Here is a 25,044-nt window from a genome sequence, read left to right as displayed (position 1 = left end):
TACAGGGAATAACCTGAAGTCCAAGCAACATTTAAATCAGACACATGTATTCCTGTTGAAAATTCTGAGAACTCCTACCTTCCTCTGCTGTTGTACCTACGACACTACATAAAGGGGGTTATTTATCAAAACTCAAATTTATCTCATCTTTTTTTAAATCAAGCTCGACTAAACTCCCATCCACTCTTTTATCTAATTTATCAATAAAATAACTTGAAAAAGTTGGATAGGGGAAAAGACTCGATAAAATTAGATTTGCTAAAATCGCTAGATTTATTGGGTTCTTGCCCAAAACCTCTCGATTTTTTGGAATATTGGATGAAACTCAGAGCAGATAAAGACGTCTTCAAATTGTGTAAGGGACATCAGCCATTGACTTCTATATGACCTCGGCAGGTTTGAGATGGTGGATTTTCTCGAAAAATTTACATTTTTTTTGTTCCAAAAAAAATTGGAATTTTGGCCAAAATACTTCGACCAGAGAAAACTGAGGTTTAGTAAATAACCTCTAAAATTTTAGATGTCGGTCAGTATGCTTTGCATTTGACAATTATTCATTATTGAATTTTTTTGTAATCTCTTTATTTTTATTTTATGAAAAGTAATCAAAATAAGAGTCTAGTTATGATATATGGTTAAACCTTGACTTTACATCTTCACATTTTTTTTGAGATTTATTAAAGCCCAATTCTGCAAAAAGCCAGAATCTTAAAAATCTGCCATCTCAGACCTGCCGAGGTTGTGTATCAGTCAATGGCAGAGGTCCCTATCTTGTTTTGAAATTCCTGTGGTCTGCCCTAGAATTAGCCTAAAAATCCCACCATTTTGGACTTTTCGTGGCAAAAACTAGAAAAAGCATGAGCATCGGGAAAAAACTCTGAAAAATTTATATGGTTTGGATTTTTGCTTGGTTTTATCGAGTTTTACCTGAACCGATTACATCAAGCTTTTTTTTAATAATAAATAAAGTAAAATCTGGTATGGGAGTTTGGTTATGGTTTTTTTTTTATTTAAAAAATTAGATGAATTCGGATTTTAGTAAGTAACCCTCGCCATGTATAGAGTGTCGTTCATTCATTCAAGTATTTAAATAAATATGTTAACATTTGTGTTTTTTTACGTGTTGATTTGAAGTAGAAAAAACTTGTCTGTGTTGTCCCAAGAAAAAACTTTGATAAAGATGAAAAGCTTCATTATACATTATCATAGCATCAATCTAGTCTCAACCTGTTGGACAGGACTTCTTCACCTCTTCTGTTGGGTATAAGTTTTTACTTGTATGTCTAATGTATGCACCCATTGTACAATGCTGCGGAGTATGCTGGTGCTATGTTAAAGAAAGTTCAAGATATGAACATTTGAAATGTAAAGAGGGTTCACTCAAACTACAAGCAAAATATAACTGAACACATTTTGTATAATGACTTTATTAAATTGTGGGGTTCTGTTTATTTAAAACAGGACAAGGAAATAAAGTTATTAAAATGTGTTCATTATGTTGGTCACTTTAAATAGAGTGCTTTACATTAATAGTGGAGCCCTTTATAGGTCACCATGAAGTTTCAACCTGGGAAAATGCTCAAAGCAAAAAGCCCAAGCCCTGTGCATAGTTACATGGGGGGGCTTTAAATAAACCTCAAATTTATCCGGTCAAATTTTTAAAGTGGAAAAATAAAAACTCAAATTTTTAGAGATTTATTATACCCCAAAGCTGCTAAATATCCAAAAAAACGACATCCTAAACCTGTTGAGGGCATGTAGAAGTCAATGACAGACGTCCCTGAAATTGTCAAAACTGCAGCCAAAATTTGCAGTGGAAAAATTCTCCGCAAAAAAATGCCCATTGACTTTGGAGAATGCATTTGGAGAAAAAAAGTCACCATAAGAAAAAATGCATTGACTTTAAAGCAGGGGTGTCCAACCTTTTGGCTTCCCGGGGCCACATTTGAAGAAGAAAAATTTTCTGGGGCCGCACATGAAATACACAACACTTTTGATTTATAAAAATAAAGGAAAAACACAGAAATTAACTACAATACCAGCTAGATAACCATATTGAGCTATACACTGGAATATGGGACAAATATAGAGCAACCTTCTCTGCTATATGATTACTAATTGGGCAATAGGTAGTCCCCCTCCTCCCTAGGTCACCACATTGTTACAACCTGGCATAGTAAGCCTATTCCTAACAAGACAACAGACTGAGGTGGTAATGATAACCCGGTAATGATAATCATTACCACCTCAGTCTGTCATATTGTTAGGAATAGGCTTACTATGCCAGCTAATCATGTGTTTGGACAAAAAACAGAACAACAACATGTTATTTCACTCTTTTATTTTCTCCATACCTTTTATTAATTGTTCATTTCTTTCTTTTTTTCACTTACTTTCCTTTTCTCTCTCCACATGCAATGTGAAGCAAATATATGGTTGTACAATGCACAAAAAAGAAGATACAAGTAAAGTTTTACAAAAAAAAGAAAAGAGAGCAAAACAAACCATCCTAATGGGATTTTTGACATTGCACTTGACTTGATAAACTACTGCTCAATGGAACCAGATATTGATGCATTAGATTAGAAGTAGTTGCAATTCTCAGTGAATATTCAAGGTGCTCATCAGATAATCTGGTTCTAATTTTGTGGCAAGCAACTCCAAAAACTACATGGCTCTTCTCCTGCCTAATGAAAGGCTAGCTTCAGCCTGCAGCTTACTGGTAAACTTTACAAAAAAAGTAAAAGAAAAGAGCAAATTAAACCATCCTAGTGGGATTTTAGAGATTGTGTTTGATAAACTACTAATCAATGCATCAATATCTGGTTCCATTGAAGTAGTTGCAATTCTCAGTGAATATTCAAGGTGCTCATCAGATAATTTGGTTCTAATTTTACTCTTAGTGTGCTTCATTCTTCATTCATAAGAAAAGAGAGCAAAACAAACCATCCTAATGGAATTTTTGACATTGCACTTGACTTGATAAACTACTGCTCAATGGAACCAGATATTGATGCATTAGATTAGAAGTAGTTGCAATTCTCAGTGAATATTCAAGGTGCTCATCAGATAATTTGGTTCTAATTTTACTCTTAGTGTGCTTCATTCTTGAAAAAAGTTGCTCACAAATATAGGTGCTGCCAAAAAGTGATGACAGGAATAAGGCATGGTTGTGAAGTGAGGGATATTTATCTCTGGGAAGATAGGACCTATAAAAGTCCAGTAAAGACACATGATCAAATTTTTCCTTAAGCTGGAAGTCAGATTGCAGCTCAATGCATTCCATTTGAAAATTGTCAGGTAACATATTTATGTCAACTGAAAATGGTGTTGCAAATATAGCAAAATGTTGTTTATTTTCCCTGAAATCCTGAAAACGTTTTTCAAATTCTTGTATAAAATCATAAGAAAAGAGAGCAAAACAAACCATCCTAATGGAATTTTTGACATTGCACTTGACTTGATAAACTACTGCTCAATGGAACCAGATATTGATGCATTAGATTAGAAGTAGTTGCAATTCTCAGTGAATATTCAAGGTGCTCATCAGATAATTTGGTTCTAATTTTACTCTTAGTGTGCTTCATTCTTGAAAAAAGTTGCTCACAAATATAGGTGCTGCCAAAACGTGATGACAGGAATAAGATATGGTTGTGAAGTGAGGGATATTTATCTCTGGGAAGATAGGACCTATAAAAGTCCAGTAAAGACACAGTCAAAGTTTTCCTTAAGTTGTCTACACATTCAATGTGAAGCAAATATATGTTTTTACAATGCAAAAAAGATGATAACTGTAAGAGTAAAGTTTACAAAAAAAGTAAAAGAAAAGAGAGCAAATTAAGCCATCCTAGTGGGATTTTTGACATTGTGTTTGATAAACTAATGCATCAATATCTGGTTCCATTGAAGTAGTTGCAATTCTCAGTGAATTTTCAAGGTGCTCATCAGATAATTTGGTTCTAATTTTACTCTTAGTGTGCTTCATTCTTGAAAAAAGTTGCTCACAAATATAGGTGCTGCCAAAAAGTGATGACATGAATAAGGCATGGTTGTGCAGTGAGGGATATTTATCTCTGGGAAGATAGGACCTATAAAAGTCCAGTAAAGACACATGATCAAATTTTTCCTTAAGCTGGAAGTCAGATTGCAGCTCAATGCATTCCATTTGAAAATTGGCAGGTAACATATTTATGTCAACTGAAAATGGTGTTGCAAATATAGCAAAATGTTGTTTATTTTCCCTGAAATCCTGAAAACGTTTTTCAAATTCTTGTATCAAATCATAAAGCAAGGCTGCATATTTTTCAGTGTTCACAGGAACATGTTTGGCCAATGTGTTGAAATGCATAAAATTGTTTGCCTTAATTTGATCTTCCCATAATTTTAGTTTCGTTTGGAATGCTGTTATGCCTTGGAACATTGTGTTGATAAGCTGGTTTTTACCTTGAAGACGCATATTTAAGTCATTCAAATGGGAGGTCAAATCCACTAAAAATGCTAAATCTGTAAGCCAGTTTTCATCATCAAGTTCAGGCACACATTTTGCTTTTGATACCATAAATGACTTTACTTCATGTCGCAAATCATAAAATCTTTTCAACATTTGGCCTCGACTTAGCCATCTTACTTCTGAGAAGTAAATGACATCACCACAGTCAGCATCTATACTTCTAAGAAATTCCTGGAACTGGCGATGATTCAAGCCCTTGGCCCTTATGAAATTCACAGCCTTTATCACTATTTGCATGATGTTATCCATTTTTAAAGCTTTTGCACATAAATTTTCTTGATGTACTATGCAATGATACTTCATTAAATGTGAGTTTTTGGCAGCAATTGCATCATTTTCTATTAATTTTACAAGTCCCTCTCTTCTACCTACCATTGCTGGGGCACCATCAGTAACTATACCAGATATGTTTACAAAAGACAGAGAATATCTATTTAACATATTTTTTACTGCTTCATATAAATCTCTTGATTTAGTTGTGTCTTTTAATGGCACTAAAGAAGCCATCTCTTCAGTAACATTATATTCATTATCAATACCTCTCATAAAAATGGCAAGTTGAGCCGTATCTGTAGCATCAGTGCTTTCATCCACTGCCAAAGCATAATATTTAAATTTAGCAGCTTTACTCTTCAAACATCTTTCAACAGATTTTCCAATGTCTTCTGTTCGCCTGGCTATAGTCTGGTGTGACAAACTTATTTTAGAAATATCCCCTTTTTTTTCAGGGCAAATTATGTCTGCCACACTTTCCATACATTGCTTAATAAACTCACCATCAGTAAATGGTTTTGATTTTTTTGCTATTAAATATGTTACCACATAACTAGCTTTTACAATAGATTCTGTCTGAGTAATAACTTTTTTAAATAAATTTTGTTGAGAAGACAGACTTTTCTTAAGTTCCATTGCTTTGTCCTTACGACACATTCCTTGATACACAGAGAATTTTGCAGCATGTTTTTGCATATAATGCCTTTTTAAATTATAGTCTTTGAAAACTTGCACATATTCACCACAAATTAAGCAGAGTGCTTTACTGTTTGCCTCAACAAAAAAGTACTCTTCTGTCCAATTTTCTTTAAACACTCTTCCTTCCTCTGTAACTTTTCTTTTTCTGTGTTCTTTTTTCGATTCAGAGATTCTGAAAGCCATGCTAAAAAAAATAGGGACTATATTTATTATGTTGTTAATTGTGAAGCATGGCTAGCAATACTTAATGTGCTGCAGATGTACTGCTTACCTGCCTTTCCTAATAACAGGACTGTAGTAGGAGGTTGATGACTGCTATTTTTCTGCACTTTGAAGCTGCACACCACCACATGGGAACAAATAGCAAGAGTTTGCTAGAAGAAAAATAGGGACTATATTTACCAATTATGGCTGCCAACTGTAAAAAAGCATAGCAGGTGATGCATGAGGTGCCACTTAATAATGCTTACCTGCCTTCTAAATAACAACCAAGGCTCACTTGCAGGTTGATAGGTTAAAAATGATAAGCTCTGTGTTTCTGCTATAGGAAGCTGCACGGGAACGAATAGCAAGAGCTATAAGGAAAATATGTACTATATTACCGTTTACGGCTGCCAAATGTAAAACATAGCAGGCGATGGGAGAGGTGCCACTTAAAAATGCTTACCTACCTTTCCAAATAACCACCGAACGCTCACTTTCAGGTTGATCAGCTCAGTGTTTCTGCTGTAGGAAGCTGTGTACAGTGCACCTCACAGGAACAAATAACTGTTTAAAAAAGGGAATGCTATGTAAAATGCCCGTTCATGGATGGCACACATCGCATACAAACAGGGTTGCCAGGTCTAATTTTCAAAACCAGCCCAAAACTAGCCAAGTGGCATTCAAAGGTAGCCCAAAAATAGCTCAATATTTGCAGGGAAAAAAAGTCTAAAAAATAAATGAATGTATGTGAAAATATGCCTTTTTTAAATTTTCACTATTTTGCTAATTTTCCAATAAAGGTAGGTACAGACTTGACCATCACCAGGGGTGTAACTAAAAGAGGCCCAATTTGTAACTGGCGTATTTTCATAAAAAATTATTTATTTCACTGCACATATTGTGCTATGTTTGGGCTACTTTTGAAGTTGAATAAACAATTTATTTATAATTCATTTTTCAGTTACAAAATTAATTCTCTATTTTTGATACTATGAACTGTGAATTTAATTAAGAAGTGATAATTCATTGCAATGCACTTATAAGCTATTAAGTACATTTACCTCATAATTAATTATCTTAAAAAACAAATCAATTGATTATTGGGAATCACAGGGGGCTTGGGAATTCATTTCTTTTTAATTAATTTTTGTATTAATTCTAATTTATTGCACTGCTCTTTAATTAGCCTACAGACCTACACACAGTGAATTTAGTGAAAATAATAATTCCAGAAAATTGTGGAATAGGTATATGGCCCAGGGGTGTTATTACACAAATCCCTACTTCCAAATTTATCATGTCAAATGCAAAGCACTAAGCCAGACTAAAACAGTAAAAAATTCTGTACCTGTAAAAATACTGTGCAGGTGTATTGTGCTGAACCAGGGGAGCTGAGGTAATAATAATTGGTTGCTGTGGAGTGCAAGAGTGCCAGACTTGCCAGTAAGCTGCAGGCTGAAGCTAGCCTTTCATTAGGCAGGAGAAGAGCCACGTAGTTTTGGGAGTTGCTCGCCACGTAGTTTTGGGAGTTGCTCTCTCTCTGTGCCTTTTATCACGCTGCCAGACAAGAGGGGGCAGGGCCCAGCAAAGCCAGGAAATTGGCGCCAAAAACACGCGCTGCTAGCTAGCAGCAGCTAGCAGCCGTTGGGGAGACTGGAGAACACAGGCGGTGACGTCACACGCAGAGCGCCGGCGCTGACGTCACACGCACCGCACGCACAGCACAGAGAGGCTGCAGCCAGCAAAACTGTGGGGAGAGGAGGCGTGCCTTTCCTCTGACGCACGCTTCCTGCTGGGCCGCACGGACCTCCATTCCGGGCCGCATGCGGCCCGCGGCCCGCGGGTTGGACACCCCTGCTTTAAAGGAATTGTTCAATGTTAAAATAAAAACTGGGTAAATAGATAGTCTGTTAAAAAAAATGTTTCTAATATAGTTAGTTAGCCAAAATGTAATGTATAAAGGCTGGAGTGACTGGATGTGTAACATAATAGCCAGAACACTACTTCCTGCTTTGCAGCTCTCTTGGTTTCCACTGATTGGTTGCCAGGCAGTAACCAATCAGCGACTTGAGGGGAGGCCACATGGGTCATAACTGTTGGTTTTGAATCTGAGCTGAATGCTGAGGATCAATTGCAAACTCACTGAACAGTTATGCCCCATGTGGCCCCCCTTCAAGTCGCTGACTAACAGAGTTAGAGAGCTGAAAAGCAGGAAGTAGTGTTCTGGCTATATGTTACACATCCAGTCACTCCAGTCTTTATACATTACATTTTTGGCTAATAAACTATATTAGAAACATTTTTTTATTTTGCACAGGCTACCTATTTACAAGTTTTTATTTTCACACTGAACTGTCCATTTAATGCATAAGGACAAAAAAGTCACCATAAGAAATAACGCCCTTGACTTTAATGCAATTAGAGAAAGAGAAATTGTCACACGTAAAAACTTCCCATTGACTTACTGTAAATGCTTTCACAAAGTTTTGACGTTGTGCAAATTTTTTAGCAGTTTCATGAATTTTTCGGCGAATTGAAATGGAAAATATTTGCTTCTCACTAGTATCCATGTAATTGTATGGTTTGTCCAGTATGAGGATGGATGAACTCCTTACCCTTTAGAACAAACGGGCACTGAGCACATCCTAAGTTAGTAAACATGTCCTTGGACTAACCACCCCAAAAGATATTTGTTTCCCTAGTTTTAACCTTTTGGGACAAAGTGACATGTTCCTCTATGATACAATATTAATGGTGGCATTTTAAATTCCTGTATTGAAGGATATGCATTTTGCAATATATGCCAATGTTTCCACAACACGTTACCCATAGCCTCACTATAAGCATGAAACTGAGTGACAAAAGCTATAGGATTTGGCTGTTTAATCTTTTCCCAAGGACATTTAATTCTACATTGGGCCTGCTGAATTATTCTCTCTGGATAACCCATCTCTCTAAACTTTTAAAACATGGCCTGCTCCTATACTTCTACTTATACATGTACATACACACACACACAATTATACCAACCTATATTTATATTATACGCACATTAGAGTCCTGCAGCGGGTCGGGTACCCGCAAAAACCTTCAGTACCATGCGGGTTTTTCGTTGAAGTTCAAGGTGCGGGTATACCCGCGGGTCGGCGGTTCTGCGGGTTTGCGGGTTGGGGGTCGGGCTGTGGATCTTCTCAATATCAATATTTGCTCCTTTTTTCTGGTCACATCCACTTCCGATGATGTCATTTCCGGTACACAATGAGAGTACTTCCGGTTTTACTCCCTTTTTCTGATAATATCTACTTCCAATGATGTCACTTCCGGTTTAAAATGACAGTACTTCCTGATTCTTGATGGTCAGCGGGTCGCGGGTCCGGGTTGCAGAGAAGGTACTTGCGGGTCGGGTTGCGGGTCCAAGCGGGTAAGAATGCGGGTTGCGGGTGCGGGTTGCGGAATGCAGGTTGTGGGTACGGGTCGGGTTCGGGTCCCAAAAAATGGACCCGCGCAGGACTCTAACGCACATATATAAACTATATATAACAACATCTATACTAATATTTTAGTTTAAGGCACTAATAGAATCTGCCATCACACAACCTCACTCCGCAGGGCATTTCATAACCTTACATTCTTCACCATTAAGAACCACCTATGCTGCTGTTCTATGAGCCCTCTAATCTACTTGTACAGAGTAATCATTTCCCCACACAAGCATTTTTCCAAGGGAAAACAACCCCAAACTTGACAATCTACTCTCATAGTTTAAATCTTCTATCCCTCTGACCAGTTTAGTTGCATGTCTCTGCATTCTCTCCAGCTAAAGGACTGGAGTCCAAAACTGCATTGCATACTCAAGGCGAGGCCTCACCAGAGACCTATAAAAAGGTAAATTGTGTTTTCATCCCTTGAGTTAACACCCTTTTTTACACAAGACAGTACTTTATTTACTTTAGTAGCCAAGTATATATTACATCAACTGATATCCCAGAGTTGAGGTTCCTGATCATCTCCTCATAAAATGCAATTACATTAGTCTGGCAAGATCTTGTATGCATACAACCATGCTTTCACAAACATATAGTATTGTGATTTGCAATGAAGTCAAGTATCATATGTCTTAATACCCCTTTGAAAAACCTTTACTACCACTGATGTCAGACTATTCAGCCTATAGTTTTGAGGCTAAGAACGGGATCACTTTTTGAATAGCGGCAACAAATTAGCAATTCACCAGTCTCTCGGCACCATCCCAGACCTCAATGAATCCTGAAAAATCAAGCAAAGAAGTTTGTCAATCATAGAGCTAAGCTTATTTAGTACCCTGGGATGAATAGCATCCATTCCTGGACCTTTGTTTATTTTTACATGTTCAATTTCCTTTTAAACTTCCTCCTGAGTGATCCATCTATATTATTAGAATTGGGTCTCATAAAAACAAAATTTTAATTAGCTGGTTTCTCACTTGTAAAGACAGATGTAAAATAAAAGTTTAAAATTTCTACTTTTTCCCTGCTCTCATCAACCAACTGACACCCCTTGTCAACGTTCTACCCCTTCTTGCTTCATTTTTTTACTATTTATATATTTAAAAAAAAATTGTTGAAACAAAGGGGCAGATTCCTTAAAGGGCGAAGTGACTAACACGTTAATTTGCCAGCATGACATCATTGTGGTACTTCGCCAATTCCCTAACTTCACATTCGCACTCTATCACCAGGCGAATTTTCGCTCTGGCGAAGTGACATAACTCAGTAAGATGCGGATTTTACTGAATGTACCTCTTGCGCCAGTCTTGCCTTCACCACCTCAGACCAGGCAAAGTGCAATGGAGTAGATAGGACTTCCTCATTTTTTCCCAAAAAACACTGGCGTCTTTTACTTTTTTCAGGGTGATAGGCTGCAAAAGAGTGTAATTTTTTTTTGAGTAACCAGCTTCTCCCTTACATTTCCTAACATATGGCACATAAACTATACACTGGGCTCATGTGTAGGGCAATATAACAACTCTATTCTATTCGACTTTAACTTCCCATATGCAAATAAGCCAATGCTAGCGTAACTTCGCTCTGCTTGCCGAATTAACGCTAGTGCAACTTTGGCAGTGTTCAGTGCCCTTCACATTTTAGGGAATTAGCATTGTCTGGATGAAATTATGCCTGGCAAAGTGTTGCGATGTGGGCGAAGTGGACATTAGCGAATTAGCACCGCTCAGGGAATTTGCCCCAAAGAATATGGAGCCAGATTAACATAAATACATCTAAAATCATTATTTGCCCTTCCTCGACATCATGCCAGCAGATCGCCATTACTTTTCCAGTAGTTGTTTTTAGACGTATACCACTAGATGCCATATTGGGGTGGGGGATGGCTTTTAAATCTTTCGGGAGGGTTCTTCTGATGGCAACAATGAGGTGGTGCCAACATGCAGTTACTTATGGAAAATATTGATGCACTTGATCTTTTGTGTTGGTGAAGAATATTGTGAACAGGAAGTAAAACAAATAAATGGATGATTGGCCAAATCTATGGCCAGGTGTCAACATTTCCAGTAATGTACAGCTTAAATACAAAAAAATATTGATACATAAGGTAAAGAGGCCCCTGTTCAGTCACTGGTGTGGTTAGGAACAAAAAGAACATTGATATTAAAATATTAAAAACAGTTAAAATAAGAATGGGCGTTTCTATGGGTGTGTCTGCTTGGTGAGGTGCTATATTAACCAATATGGGGGTTAGCATACCTTATGCTTCTGAGGAAGTGGCGAGACGCCATGAAACGCGTCAAGCGTAGGGGAACATGTCATTGTCATTCATGTTTTTAACGATTTCCAATAAATGAAGATTTTAAGATTCAGCGACTGACATGCTCCGCAATTTTTTGGTTTGTTAAAATAAGAAATAGAGAAAATGAGTTTATGAGCAATTGCTGTGGGATTTTGTAAAGACTAACTTTATCCCAGAGCATCGCCATTCATGACCTAATGAGGACTTGTTCCTTTGGGTTAACCAGTTTTAGACAAAAACATTGATGATGTAATCTACCTGTAGTGTATGAGGATGCCTATAAAAGAAGGAGCAAGATGAGTGTAAACTATTGCATTCTTATCTTGAAGGCGGGTCAGACATCTGAAGCTACTTACAAGAACCTTTGCATATCAGGAAACTGAATCTGGTAGTATATATTGGCCAATGGAAGAACACAATGCTACTTCTGTTGAAACATTTATCCTGCTTGGCTTCTCTCACCTCCCTCATCTTCGACTCTTCCTAATCTGTGTCTTCTCATACCTCTATATTTTCACTTTACTGTGGAACAACCTCATCATCCTGCTCATTATAAATGACTCTAAACTTCATACGCCAATGTATTTCTTCCTGGCAAATCTCTCCTTCATAGATGTGATTTCACCATCAATCACAATGCCTAAAATGATTACGGATCTTGTCTCCAAGAACGGCGTTATACCTTATCGTGACTGCATTACTCAGTTGTGTCTAATACTTACATGTGTTGCAACAGAATCCAATGTACTTTTCATCATGGCTTTTGACCGATATGTTGCTATTTGTAACCCCCTTCAGTACACAAAAATTATGAGTTACAAAATGTGCAGTAAGTTGACATGTGGTTCATGGCTAATAGGGAGCTTCTTTTCTATCATGCTGTCTTTGCTTACCAACAGCATTGATTTCTGTGGCCCAAACCAGGTCAACCACTTCTTTTGTGATATTCTCCCACTTTTTTATCTTGCCTGCTCTGACATTACTTTGAATGTAACTTTGCTGTATGCATCTGATATTTTAAATGGGATATGTAATTTCGTGGTTATTCTCAGCTCCTATGTTAGCATTGCAAGTGCCATTAAAAAAATTAAATCTGAAGAAGGGAGGAAAAAAGCTTTTTTAACATGCAGTTCACACATTATGGTGGTCTGTATGTATTATGGTACAACCATTGTCACATATTTGCATTCTATTAAGAACTACTCTGAATCCAAAGACAGAACAGCTGCTGTTATCTATACAACAGTTACCCCATTGCTCAACCCATTAATATATAGTTTTCGAAACAATGATGTAAAGAGGGCCCTAAAGAAAGTGTTTTGTAAATAGTTATCCAGAATACAGGAAACAACAAAAAATTCAGACACAATATTCACACATGTATTCCTCTGAAAACTCCTATTTTGAAATTATTATGTGGCATTTTAGTTGCAATTGCCAGGCTTAATAAAAATGTTATGACATTTTATATTTTTTTGTATTTTTAATATGCACAATTGTGTTGTCTTTTTAAATGTGAAATGTTCAGGCTATACACATTTATATGGTTATTTATTATGGCTATATCAAATAGTTTTATAATATACAGTCAAAGCTAAAATTTCCCATATTTTACACCAATTTATAACGCATTTCAGTGGGTGCTTTTCCTTGATTTTATATTGTGTTTTTATGCATTTTGCACCAAAGTTTTGGCCTGGTTTTGTCCTCTGTAAATGTTATTTTATATAAATGAAACTGATAAAATATTAACTACATGCATATTTATAAGTCCTTCTGTAAATAATGAATTTCATATAGTTTGCCCCTCCTATGGCCAGCGGCAAATCACTTATAGGGGCAGATTTATCAAAATATGAGATAAGATATTTCACCACAGAAAAAAACTCTCACTTTCTATTTATTTCTATGAGATTTTTAGAATTGTATTTATAAATGGGTAATATTTGATATATACTATCCAAGTCCTATCCCATAGGAATGAATAGAAAGTAAGTGCATTTTATTGTGGCAAACTCTAATCTCACATTCTGATAAATCTGCCCCTTAGTGTGACATTCATTTCATTAGCACAGTAAAATACTGGATTGCAAAACAAAAATGTTCACAAATACTTATATCATCTGACCACTTAAGGCTTAAGTTGCTTTAACACATTTCCCTGATTTTACATTTTCCAAGATTTTACACAATTTTTTTCTGGTCCCCTGAAAAGTGGAAAAAAGTTTTTTGACACTAATATGGTAAAGGACATATAAAGCCTACATTTTCCTACCATGTGTATAAGTTGGGCATAACTTCCCCACTCAAATCTCATCATTTTTACTGCATAAACCCCCTCAATTTGCCAGCACCATCACATTTTCCTAAAACAAATAGCAGCTTTCACCCAGTGGCCATTTTCACATCTCTGACACATCATCAGTAATATTGACATCTGTGTTTAAAAATCCCCAATGTGATGCAACTCTTGAAAAGAGATCTGGGTAAATTTATGAAAATTTGTGCTTTCATGCCAGCGTTGTGTGAGTTTTTATTTTGCATCAGAAAATTTCCACAATGTTCTGTATGTGTTGTTATGTGTCGAGTATGGTTGTTAAAATGATTTTAAAATATGATGATGCTTTTGACATGTTTTTGTCTTTTTTGTCTTACTTAAATGTTTAGGGCTGAATTCAGAAGTAAACTGTATAAGTTTGAAGATTGATGCAATAAGATCCTGTCAAACTGGCATCCATTTGGAGCTGAGGATGTTATAATGATATGTTCTTTGTGTTTCTTTATTGCTTTTTTCCGCAGAATTGCTAAGAACTCATTTTCTTAATGAATAAATATAGCAGTATAGGAAGCCTTGAGATTAGAAAGTCTTCATATAGAGGTTGAAAATTGAAATTTCTTCCAAATTTTATCACAGGAATTTATCCTACTTAAAATAAGAAAAGAGACAAGATAGTAAAGAAGAGAGATCATAGATAACTGTTAAAAAATATTTAAAGAAGAAAAAATAACAAACATTTAAAAATAAGCTTACAGTCAGTGATCAGACATGCCTAAAGTTTCCATAAAGAAGAAGTCATAGGACAATGCTCAAATGTTTGGTAAAAGATCTGGATGACTGCAAATAAAACTCACATCATTCTGTTTTGTACACTGTTACATTCACAGGGGCCTATTTATCAAGCATTCAATTTTTCTGGTCAAGTTTTCAAATTGGGAAAAATAAGAATTTTTAGAGGTAAAAGATGTATTATGCTCCAAAGCTGCTAAAACTCAGAATCTGAAAATACTCCAGCTAAAACCTGTCAAAGTCATGTAAAAATCAATAGCAGATGTCCCTTTTACAATTGGAAGATGTTTTTTGCCTGATTTTAAAGACTTTTGCATCTTTTAGTAAATTAAGCCAAATCATGGTATGGAGTTAGGTCCAATTTTTATTTTTACAATAATGAGAAAAATTTTAGTTTTAATAAATACCCTCCATAGCATTGATATTATTTTCCTTATGTTTATATGATGATTATGGGTAAAAGGTTGGCCTAACTCATAGCATTTGCAACCAATAATGTGTGGTTTTGTTATTTAACTATTCTAAAAAACTGTAAAAATGTATAGATGGTCGGTTGTTGAATTAATGGGCCGGCGCACTTCCTGGTTTATGTGCCGGTGTAATGACATCACATGCAATGGCGCGAAATTCAAATACTATAAAAAGGGAGTTTGGTGTGTAGCAAGTTGCCAGTTGTTAGGTTCAATTTGCCTTGTTCCTGGGTGCTTTATTATTTGAATCCTGATTGATCTACTGTGTATTGACCCTTGCCTGCCAGTGACTTCTCTGATTTCTCCATTCCTGATCCTTGCCTGCCTGTTAACTCCGAACTCTCCAATCCTGACCATTTGCCTGTCCACTGACTATTCTACGCTCTCTAATCCTGATATCAGCCTATCTGTCTATCCTAATCTTCTTGTGCTGGCCCGGCCTGCCTGTTCCTGGTGGTTTTCTTCCTTCCAGGATCCTGGAGAGACGATCGTGCCCCTTTGCTCGTCCAGAACCGTTAGCTTAACTCCTCTCTCAATTAAGACCTGGCAGCATCCGATTAGCCGAGGGCTCCTCTCGAGGTGAAAGGCGGTGGATAAATGCAGAAGTGAGAGCCGAGACCAAGGAGCTTAGCTTGGGTTCTGGATTTAGGGTGCAGTAAGTGACAATAGGAAAAATTACAGAATATTCCTCCTAAACTGTTTCTGTTTAACTGAAGTTTTCTGAATTCCAAAATATTTGTCATATTTACCTCTGTTTGTTGTTTATTTGATATGCTTGGATGTTATGCTGTTTAGATATGCGATGAACCTATAAAATATGCATATTTGAATATATTTATATTAAACTGAAAAAATAAATGCACTAATCTAACATTGTTTTTTTTATATATTAATTTGTCTATAGTTCAGACACAAAATAGATAAAATATATTAATTTGTCTATATTTCAGACACAAAATAGAATAGAAATGTTACTTGATTTTGAAACCACTAATACTTTTTTTCGCTGTATTATATATTGCTAATTATGGGGAATTTTAAGAAAAAAAACTATATATATTTCAATTTGTCTTTATCTATGAATAAGGAAACATTTTGTCAATTTTTAATTGTAATAGTACAGACTAATGGGTAAAATAGAAAGAATTTTCGATTTTAAAATGACTGCCTAATTTTGTTTTTCACTTAAAAAACATAATCACATAAAAAAGCAACAAAAATTATGTTTTTGCTGTAAAAAGTTACAGAAAAGAATTTGCATTGTTCTACTTGTATTTAAGTGAGGCTTGAAAATAAACTTGCGTGAATGCTGAAGATACACTTCCCACCCGCATCTAAAGAATCTCAGCAGATTTTAGGTGATTTTAAGGATTTGATATTAGTCAAAAAATTGTGGGAACAATTTAATTTGGAAGCATTTTTTTTAGCAATTCACATCTTTATTAACACAATGACAAATAAAAGTAAGAACGGTTGTTCAGGCTCAATCTCCAAAAAGAGCATCTGTTACTGTTACTGCCATTGCAACAAATTTCTGTGTCTACCTTTAGCCAAAAAAACATAAGAGATACATAAACCATATTATTATTGAAATGAGAAAACCATTTCAATTAATTAATAGTTTATTCTGGGTCAATGGCATTATGAATATGGCTGTTTTTGTCTTCAGTCATCAGACCACTACTTATACCAGCATAGGAGGAAACCATGGAGCATTTCAGATACATATTATGGGTCATATTTATTAAGGATGGAGTTGTGTCTTCCATGAAAATCCGTGCTTTTGAGGTGATTTTTTTGGTCAAAAATAATTTTTTGGGGGTTGAAAAAACTGAATTATTTGAGATTTATCATACTCCGTCCCTAGAAATAGCTAGAGTCTGGAAAAACACCATCTTAATAGCCTTTATGGTGTTCAAATTTTATTAAGAGGGTTTTTCCTGAAAACTCAATTAAATTGAGTGACTTTAAGTTTTTTTCGCCAAAAACTTAATTAATTTTAGTTTTTGGGGGGAGTAAAAAAAGAGAAGTAAAGATTCTTTGCAATGTAACAGTCACATGCTACAAACTCCTACATATCTCAGCTAGAATTTGATTAAGTACAGAGACATTTGGGTGCTTCCCAACTATTGAAGCAGATGTTCAGGTGCTGTATTTGGAAGAAAAAGGATTATCACGTGAAAACTCATGGACAAGTTTCAAATTGAGATGGAATTCATTTCAGAAAAACTTATCTCATGGTTTTATCATAAAAACTGGACCTGAATTGGGAGAAAACTTTTTTCTCCTTGAATTGAATCCCATCCATGAGTTTTCATTTGATAAAAGAGCAGATAACTTTTTCTTACTGCATTTAATCTGGCCAATGTGGGGTAAGTGTATAATTGTGTCATCCCATTAACTCTAATGCATTTTGGTGAAGTTTTTTGTGGGTTTTAAGCAAAGTTAAAGGGATACTGTCATGGGAATTTTTTTTTTTTACCAAAATGAATCAGTTAATAGTGCTCAATTTTGAAATCTGACATGGGGCTAGACATATTGTCAATTTCCCAGCTGCCCCAAGTCATGTGACTTGTGCTCTGATAAACTTCAATCACTCTTTACTGCTGTACTGCAAGTTGGAGTGATATCACTCCCCTCCCTTTTCCCCCCAGCAGCCAAACAAAAGAATAATGGGAAGGTAACCAGATAACAGCTCCCTAACACAAGATAACAGCTGCCTGGCAGATCTAAGAGCAACACTCAATAGTAAAAACCCATGTCTCACTGAGACACATTCAGTTACATTGAGAAGGAAAAACAGCAGCCTGCCAGAAAGCATTTCTCTCCAAAAGTGCAAGCACAAGTCACATGACCAGGGGCAGCTGGGAAATTGACAAAATGTCTAGCCCCATGTCAGATTTCAAAATTGAATATAAAAAAAATCTGTTTGCTCTTTTTAGAGATGGATTTCAGTGCTGAATTCTGCTGGAGTAGAACTATTAACTGATGCGTTTTGGAAAAAAAAAGTTTTCCGATGACAGGATCCCTTTAATATCTATTATGACTGCTTTATGTCCTCTTCCCTGGCTAGGACTAGGTATCCAACTCCCCAACCAAAGAAGATTTAAGAACGCTCAAGCTTTCAGGCTCAATCAATCTTTGTTTTTTTCAGAGAGGGAACAGTTCAGCAGCTGCCAAACTTTTCTTTGTTAAACACTTGTGGAAAAAATAAAATTGCTGAGGCTAAAGATTACTCGATCCTTAAAGATTACTCGAGCATGAAAGCTTCAGTAATCCTAAATAGACCCTCCATGTATAGCTGTATAGCCATAACATTGTACAATAAACACTTTGGGGCAGATTTATCAAAGTGTGAGATTAGCTCACCACAAAAAAACTTCCACCACTTTCAATTCATTCCTATGGGATTTTTAGAAGTGTATTTATCAAATGGTAATCTTCAACTTTTACCCTTGATAAATACCCTTCTAAAATCCTGTTGTTAAATCTGTACCTCTGGGTACACATTCCTTGCATTTTTATTGTTTCATAATCCAACATTTTTGGGCATGTACCTTTCTACAGACCTATTATGAAGGTGCAATTTATATGACAATAAACTCATCCCCCACCAATAATGACTGTTGTAAAATGTGCATATTTATCCATTAGCCTTTATATTTCATGTATGAGGGCCGAATATTCAAAATAATGAGTTCAAAGAGCAAAGGTGGCCATATACGGAGAGATCCCCTCATTTGGCAATGTCACCAAACAAGTGCAACTCTACCTGATATGCCCACCTTGAGGTGGGCAATATCGGGCTGACCAACGATCTGATCCTAACGATGAGTAATGGGATGAACAGATGCGGCCACGATCTGACGGGATTTTTAGTCCCGTCTGATCAACATCTGGCCGACTTTCGGCCAGATATCGATCGGGGAAGCCCGTCGGTGGGGCCCCATACACGGGCCGATATGCCGCCGACTCGGTCTTTCTGCTGTTTTATTGGCCCGTGTATGGCCACCTTTAGCCCAAAGACAGAATTTTAGAAATGATAGATTAATTGCTCCCATAATATAAGTGTATGCAATGAGTGATATATTATGTAAGGACTGCCCATTTTTTTACTTCCATGTGATGTTAAAGGGATACTGTCATGGGAAAATTTTTTCAAAATGAATCAGTTAATAGTGCTGCTCCAGCAGAATTCTGCACTGAAATCCATTTCTCAAAAAAGCAAACAGATTTCTTTATATTCAATTGAAATCTGACATGGGGCTAGACATAGTGTCAATTTCCCAGCTGCCCCAAGTCATGTGACTTGTTCTCTGATAAACTTCAATCACTCTTTACTGCTGTACTGCTAGTTAGAGTGATATCAACCCCCTCCCTTTTTCCCCCCAGCAGCCAAACAAAAGAACAATGGGAAGGTAACCAGATAGCAGCTCCCTAACACAAGATAACAGCTGCCTGGTAGATCTAAGAACAACACTCAATAGTAAAAACCCATGTCCCACTGAGACACATTCAGTTACATTGAGAAGGAAAAACAGCAGCCTGCCAGAAAGCATTTCTCTCCTGAAGTGCAGGCACACGTCACATGACTTGGGGCAGCTGGGAAATTGAAAAAATGTCTAGCCCATGTCAGATTTTAAAATTAAATATAAAAAAAATCTGTTTGCTCTTTTGAGAAATGGATTTCAGTGCAGAATTCTGCTGGAACAGCACTATTAACTGATTCATTTTGAAAAAAAATTTTTTTCGCATGACAGTATCCCTTTAAGATAGAATGCTCAGGACCGGGTATTTTCTGGATAAGGGATCTTTCCTTAAAGGATAAGTACACCTTAAAAATAAGTGAATATAAAATCAATAAGGAGGCTATTCATTTTCCAACTAGTCTGACCACCAAGTAGTCAAGGAAGTTGTCAGGAGAAACAAAGAGGCTGCTCCCTCATTCATTTTACTTTCACTTAATTTTAAGGTTTACTTATCCTTTAATTTGGATGTCATTGCTATACGTCTGCTAAAAATAATTTAAATATGAAATCAACCCAATATAATTATTTTGCCTTCAGTAAGGATTAATTATATCTTAGTTGGGATCAAGTACAAGGGACTGTTTGATTATTAAAAAAGGAAAAAATTGAATTATTTGATTAAAATTGAGTCTATGGGAGATGATCTTCCTGTAAATTTTGTGATAATGGGTTTCCGGATGAGAGATCCCGTACCTGTATTGTGTTATTATTTCAGCACGCTCTATATGTTGAAAGCCTTTTTATTATAGAATTATTAGCAGTCATAATGTATGCACTGCCGACGCACTTCAGTGGTATATCAGGCTTTTCTTTATGATGATGATATTCCTCAATCAAAAGCAAATATTTTCTACAAAATGAAAAATTATTTTTGACAAGAACAATGGTTTATGTCAAAAAAATTAACAGCACAAACACGATCCTGATGTAGTGATTATGGTATGCAGTTCAGTATCAGCTACATCTATACAAAATATATTACCCATGGCTGCAATGAATATAAAAATAAATACCTAGCTACAATAATATATAATATATACAATATACATCATGCAGATTGTATTTCCTATTTTGAACATATGCCCTTCATGGTGACAACTCTGTTAAATATTTGGATCTTGCAATCACTGATGTATCTTTGTACCCTTCATATCTATTTTATATTGATTATATAATGAATTGTTGTCAAATTCAATACAATACTAGCTATTTAAGCGCATTTCAGTATATGTAAACATTTTTGTAGTTGCTGAATTACAAATCCCAGAATAATGTAACATATAGTAAAGGTTGATGAATTCTGGGAGCTGTAGTCCATCAACATCAGGGTTGTATCCTTAAAGCAATATTGCACAATGAAACTTTTCCAAAACATTTCTCAAAATCCCTGCAGCCAGTGACTGATTTAAAATGCAAAAAAAATCCTCCAATGAGAACCCCAGCTCATCTGTATCAACCTGGCTCCCTCTGCTGAATGTAATCATGTGACCAGCTAGAGGTGTGGTGAAACCTTGGCTTCTGGCATATAGCTTCACAGGCTAGGTAGTGTGCTCTGTTGTTTTATTCTAAGTACTCCTCCTCTGAGGGTCTTTTCTCCAATATACGGGAGAGGAGGTCAGGAGCCCAAGGTGGGTTATATGGCTGTTGTTTTAGGAAACCATATGCAATAGGTATTTCAGCGGCTTGTATTGGAATACTCATAAGGTGTGTAATGTTATGATCTTGCACAAATGCTGTTCTTGACATGCTCTTTGGGTTCCAGACCTTAGGGGTTGTGTGCTATAAGCAAGTAACTCTAATTCTTGTGGCAGGCAGAATTCATGATTGTTACTCTGCCTTTCTGAATGTATTACATTGTGTTAATATTCAGGCTATGTATATGTTTTGATAACATACTGTGTTTTAAATCTGTGATATTAGCATGCCTATATCTGCAGCATAAACTGTTAATGGTGTCCTGTTGTTGGTATGCGCTATAGGCTGCTAACAATTCAGGGGTTGTAGGCCCTTGCAATTTTTCTAAGGCCATACAGTATGGATGTGTTTAGCTGTAAACTACATGTTTCTTGTGCCTTGTTACATACAAGATGGATATATCATGCCTATAACTGCAGCTTAACCTATGGGTAGGGTGATAGGTTGCAGTTGAGCTATAGTGTCACTGGGCCTGCAGTAATGATTGGACTCTGGTATAACCGATGTTTATATATAGACTGCCTAATTGTTTTCCTCTGAGTTTTGCAGGGATTCTAGAGTTTAGCAGTATGCTAATCTGAATATGGTTTTCCCTGCACTGCAGAGAGTCACTACTTGGTGGTTTACAAACAGCATTTGACTTACGTGTACCACAGGGCTCTCTGAGTTTGATCTATGGGATAGACCAGTCAGAATGCAGTTTATTAAGGGAGTTCAGAGGTTGGCGCCATGATAGGGTTGAAGTGGGTGCTCCTTTCCACTAATTATGCATGGCTAGGTTCTACCACAGTACTTGGTAAGGTACAGTTATGCTTGTTGGTTTTGCCTAAAGGCTGGCAGGTGGCAGCTGGTCTCATTGGCATCTTCTGTATTACAAGCAAGATATTAAAAGGCTTGTAAAACACATCTTAATTAGGTTGCATCTCCTCTGCCTTGAGAATAGCTGTACAGCTGAGGGGCTTGTTCTTGAAGCTATTCTGTACTGTTGTTGTTGTTGGCAGAAGCAAGATGCCTGGTAGCAACAAACAAATGGGGCACATATACATTTCCTTGTATTACCCTCACTAGCTATTGCTTGTGGTGTTCAGGGATGTTAACCCTTACAATTGTATTGGATGTGTGGTTAAGATTACCATCTTGGAGCTGCATAATGGTTATATTAAAGGAATGGGTTACATGTTTTGCAACATTTGCCATTCTATGCATTTTTCCCCTCGGGAGAGGAGGTGTCCCTGACAAGAGTCACATCCACAGTGGCGGACATGAAGTTGCTTTTAGGATATGATCTGTAATCATAGTATGTAGAGTTGGGAGTTATCTCCTGCCTAATTGATTAGTCCAGGCTATTGCTTGAGTAACAGTCTACCGCTTGCCCTGAAGTACAGTATATTCAGGGTGTCTCTAGCTGGGAAGCTTGGAACATGTGTTTTTTTGTGGCTTCCATCAGGATGAGGGACTAATGCATTGCTTGGGTAGAGCATGTGTCCTAGTTGGGGACGGATTCTTTTGTTCCTGCCAAGCGCCTGCGTTGGCCGGGAATGTGCCTTCCTGTTCTCAAGCCATCCATGTAGGTGCAGGGGCACTAAGACTGTTCTTAGTGCTTACCTAAAGAACAGGTGATAATGAGGCATTGGTTGTCCTGCTTGTCTCATATTATGGCAGTTATCATTCAAACATGGTTGGCCTTAATGTATCATACAGCCCAAATTAGGGACTGTTTGTCTAGATATTGTGATGCCTGTATGAGGGAGCTTCCTGGAAAAAGGTTATCCACAGGAGTTTTGTATTAGAGTAAGGTAACCTTTAGGCATGATGATAACCTTTTAGGGGGCCTTGGCAAACTGTGTGGATGTACAGTGTACTGGTCTAGAGGCTAACATAACCACGTATAGGCCTCTTGACAGGGAAGATCAGGTTCTCTGCCTACAGTATTCTCCTATGAGGTAATATTATGTAGCCTTTGGGGTCTTCTATCATATTGTTACCCATCTGATAGCTTTATCAGATATGGTTCTGTTCACAATTAACAGTTTGGTTTATATGGTATTCTTGCACAGAACTGCTAGTTCTCTGTTATATGATTAGAGACTTGGATACCTGCTTAGAATAAACAGTATATTCCAATTGTGATGCATTTCAATCTGTTCTTTTTATGCCTCTTCATAAATAAGTTCTGTATGTGGTCCTATAATTGGTTGACACTATCCACCTCTGGCTAGTGATGTAAGATGGTCTGTCTCAGGATGACTTCCCTTTTAAGACTGGGTTCCTCTTTGTATAATTCGCCACAGCGATATGAGATGGTCAGTCTCAGTGTGGGTTCCCTTTTAGGACTGGGTCCTAGCAGGATTTTCTCCCTCTTAGTATAGTTCGCTATAGGGATATGGGTCCTAACAGGATTTTCTTTAACTACAACTAAGTATAATTGTTCATTGCTCTCTTCCTCTAGGATTGGAGTTGAGATCAGATAATCCTATAAGATGTCTCCTGTACATTACTAGGTTCTGCACCTGGAGCTGATAGTATGTCGAGTGCTGTACTTCACAACAGTAAGTACTGCAATATTATCCAGGAGTCTATTAGAGCCTAGTTCCCTCCCAACTGGGCATTAAGCTTGCTATGTCCCGGTGAGTTCTGATATGGAGTATGTCCAGGGAAAATTGTATCATACTTACCGTAATTTTCCTTTCCTGGACATACTCCATATCAGCTCGTTCCCAACCCTTCTACAATGATTGTCTTAAAGCTAGTAACAAAGACGCCAAAGAGGGGTGGGGGTGGCTTTTAAAGCTTTGGGGAGGGTCATTCTGATGGGGCATGGGGGCGGGGATATCCCGGTGAGTTCTGATATGGAGTATGTCCAGGAAAGGAAAATTACGGTAAGTATGATACCATTTTCCCTTTTCCAGAGCTGCATTGCTAAACTCTTTTTAATAATAGCGACTGGGGCATCTGAATCCCCTCTTCTCTCTGTCATGGCTGTTGACCGTTATGTTGCCATATGTAATCCACTCCATTACAAAACCATAATGAGCTATAAACTCTGCCCTAGATTGGCAAGTCTCTCATGGATTTTAGGGAGCTTTTATTCTATGATTAACACAATGCTCACTAACAAAATTGACTTTTGTGGTCCTAATGAGATCAATCATTTATTTTGTGACATTCTCCCACTTTTCCAGCTTGCATGCTCGGACATTGCTCTAAATGTGTCTTTTGTATATATTTCGTTCTTCTTTAATGGTGTATGTAACTTCTTTGTTATTCTCAGCTCTTACATTATTATCATAACTGCTATAATAATAATAAGTCCCAAGAAGGACGAAGGAAAGCATTTTCGACATGTGCTTCACACCTAATGGTGGTCATTGTGTATTACACCACACTCACCGGTACTTATTTACAGCCAATGAGTAGCTATTCAGGGTCTAAAGTCAAGACAGCTGCAGTGATCTACACTGTGGTCACCCCAGTCTTAAATCCAATAATATACAGTTTGCGGAATAATGATGTAAAGAAGGCTCTCAAGTATTTTTTCATAAAGGATTTTTAGAAAAGCCATTGCTATGTGTTATAGCAGAGTACATGAAAACAAAATAGAAGTGTAGGCCTTTAAATGGTTAGGGAGTGTTTTATTATAGTAGAACACAGAGATGCTGTGGAACTTTTCCCAGCCAGCAGAGCAGCTAGCCTTCCCTGGTACAAAGCACTGATGCAACCAGGATTAATACTGGGACAAAGTGCATGAGGGATGTGTGTTGACTACAGAGCCAGTTTACCGAGAAGCTTGCATTATAACTTCATACCCAAAAT

General features: G+C 36.9%; 2 protein-coding genes and 1 pseudogene across 6 annotated transcripts; 2 read left to right on the top strand and 1 right to left on the bottom strand.

Moving 5' to 3' along the window:
- Window positions 1–3,773: 3,773 nt before the first annotated feature.
- On the bottom strand, window positions 3,774–6,382 carry LOC121398197 (general transcription factor II-I repeat domain-containing protein 2-like). 5 transcript variants are annotated; one of them, XM_041577043.1, is made up of 4 exons: window positions 6,150–6,382; window positions 5,953–6,057; window positions 5,754–5,874; window positions 3,774–5,666 (listed from the first exon to the last, which is right to left on the bottom strand). In XM_041577043.1, the coding sequence occupies exon 4, from the start codon at window positions 5,663–5,665 to the stop codon at window positions 3,848–3,850; it is 1,818 nt and encodes a 605-aa protein (XP_041432977.1). In that variant the 5' UTR covers window position 5,666; window positions 5,754–5,874; window positions 5,953–6,057; window positions 6,150–6,382; the 3' UTR covers window positions 3,774–3,847. The 5 variants fall into 5 exon arrangements, with proteins under 5 accessions (XP_041432977.1, XP_041432979.1, XP_041432975.1 ...); XM_041577045.1 differs by having other exon boundaries at window positions 5,754–5,856; XM_041577041.1 differs by having other exon boundaries at window positions 6,154–6,382.
- A 5,493-nt stretch (window positions 6,383–11,875) lies between these two features.
- Window positions 11,876–12,799, top strand: LOC121398032 (olfactory receptor 5V1-like). Its single transcript, XM_041576432.1, has one exon. It carries the CDS (start codon window positions 11,876–11,878, stop codon window positions 12,797–12,799), a length of 924 nt encoding a protein of 307 aa, XP_041432366.1.
- An 11,317-nt stretch (window positions 12,800–24,116) lies between these two features.
- Window positions 24,117–24,784, top strand: LOC121397995 (annotated as a pseudogene).
- The last annotated feature ends 260 nt before the right edge of the window (window positions 24,785–25,044 follow it).

This window comes from Xenopus laevis, chromosome 9_10L (assembly GCF_017654675.1).
Source record: "Xenopus laevis strain J_2021 chromosome 9_10L, Xenopus_laevis_v10.1, whole genome shotgun sequence".
Lineage (NCBI taxonomy): Eukaryota > Metazoa > Chordata > Amphibia > Anura > Pipidae > Xenopus > Xenopus laevis.
This window is presented reverse-complemented; position numbering and strand designations above follow the sequence as displayed.

What these genes read in the sequence shown, in the direction of transcription:
- LOC121398032 (XM_041576432.1), top strand. Translation starts at nt 11,876, where the DNA reads ATGGAAGAACACAATGCTACTTCTGTTGAAACATTTATCCTGCTTGGC.
- LOC121398197 (XM_041577043.1), bottom strand. Translation starts at nt 5,665, where the DNA reads ATGGCTTTCAGAATCTCTGAATCGAAAAAAGAACACAGAAAAAGAAAA.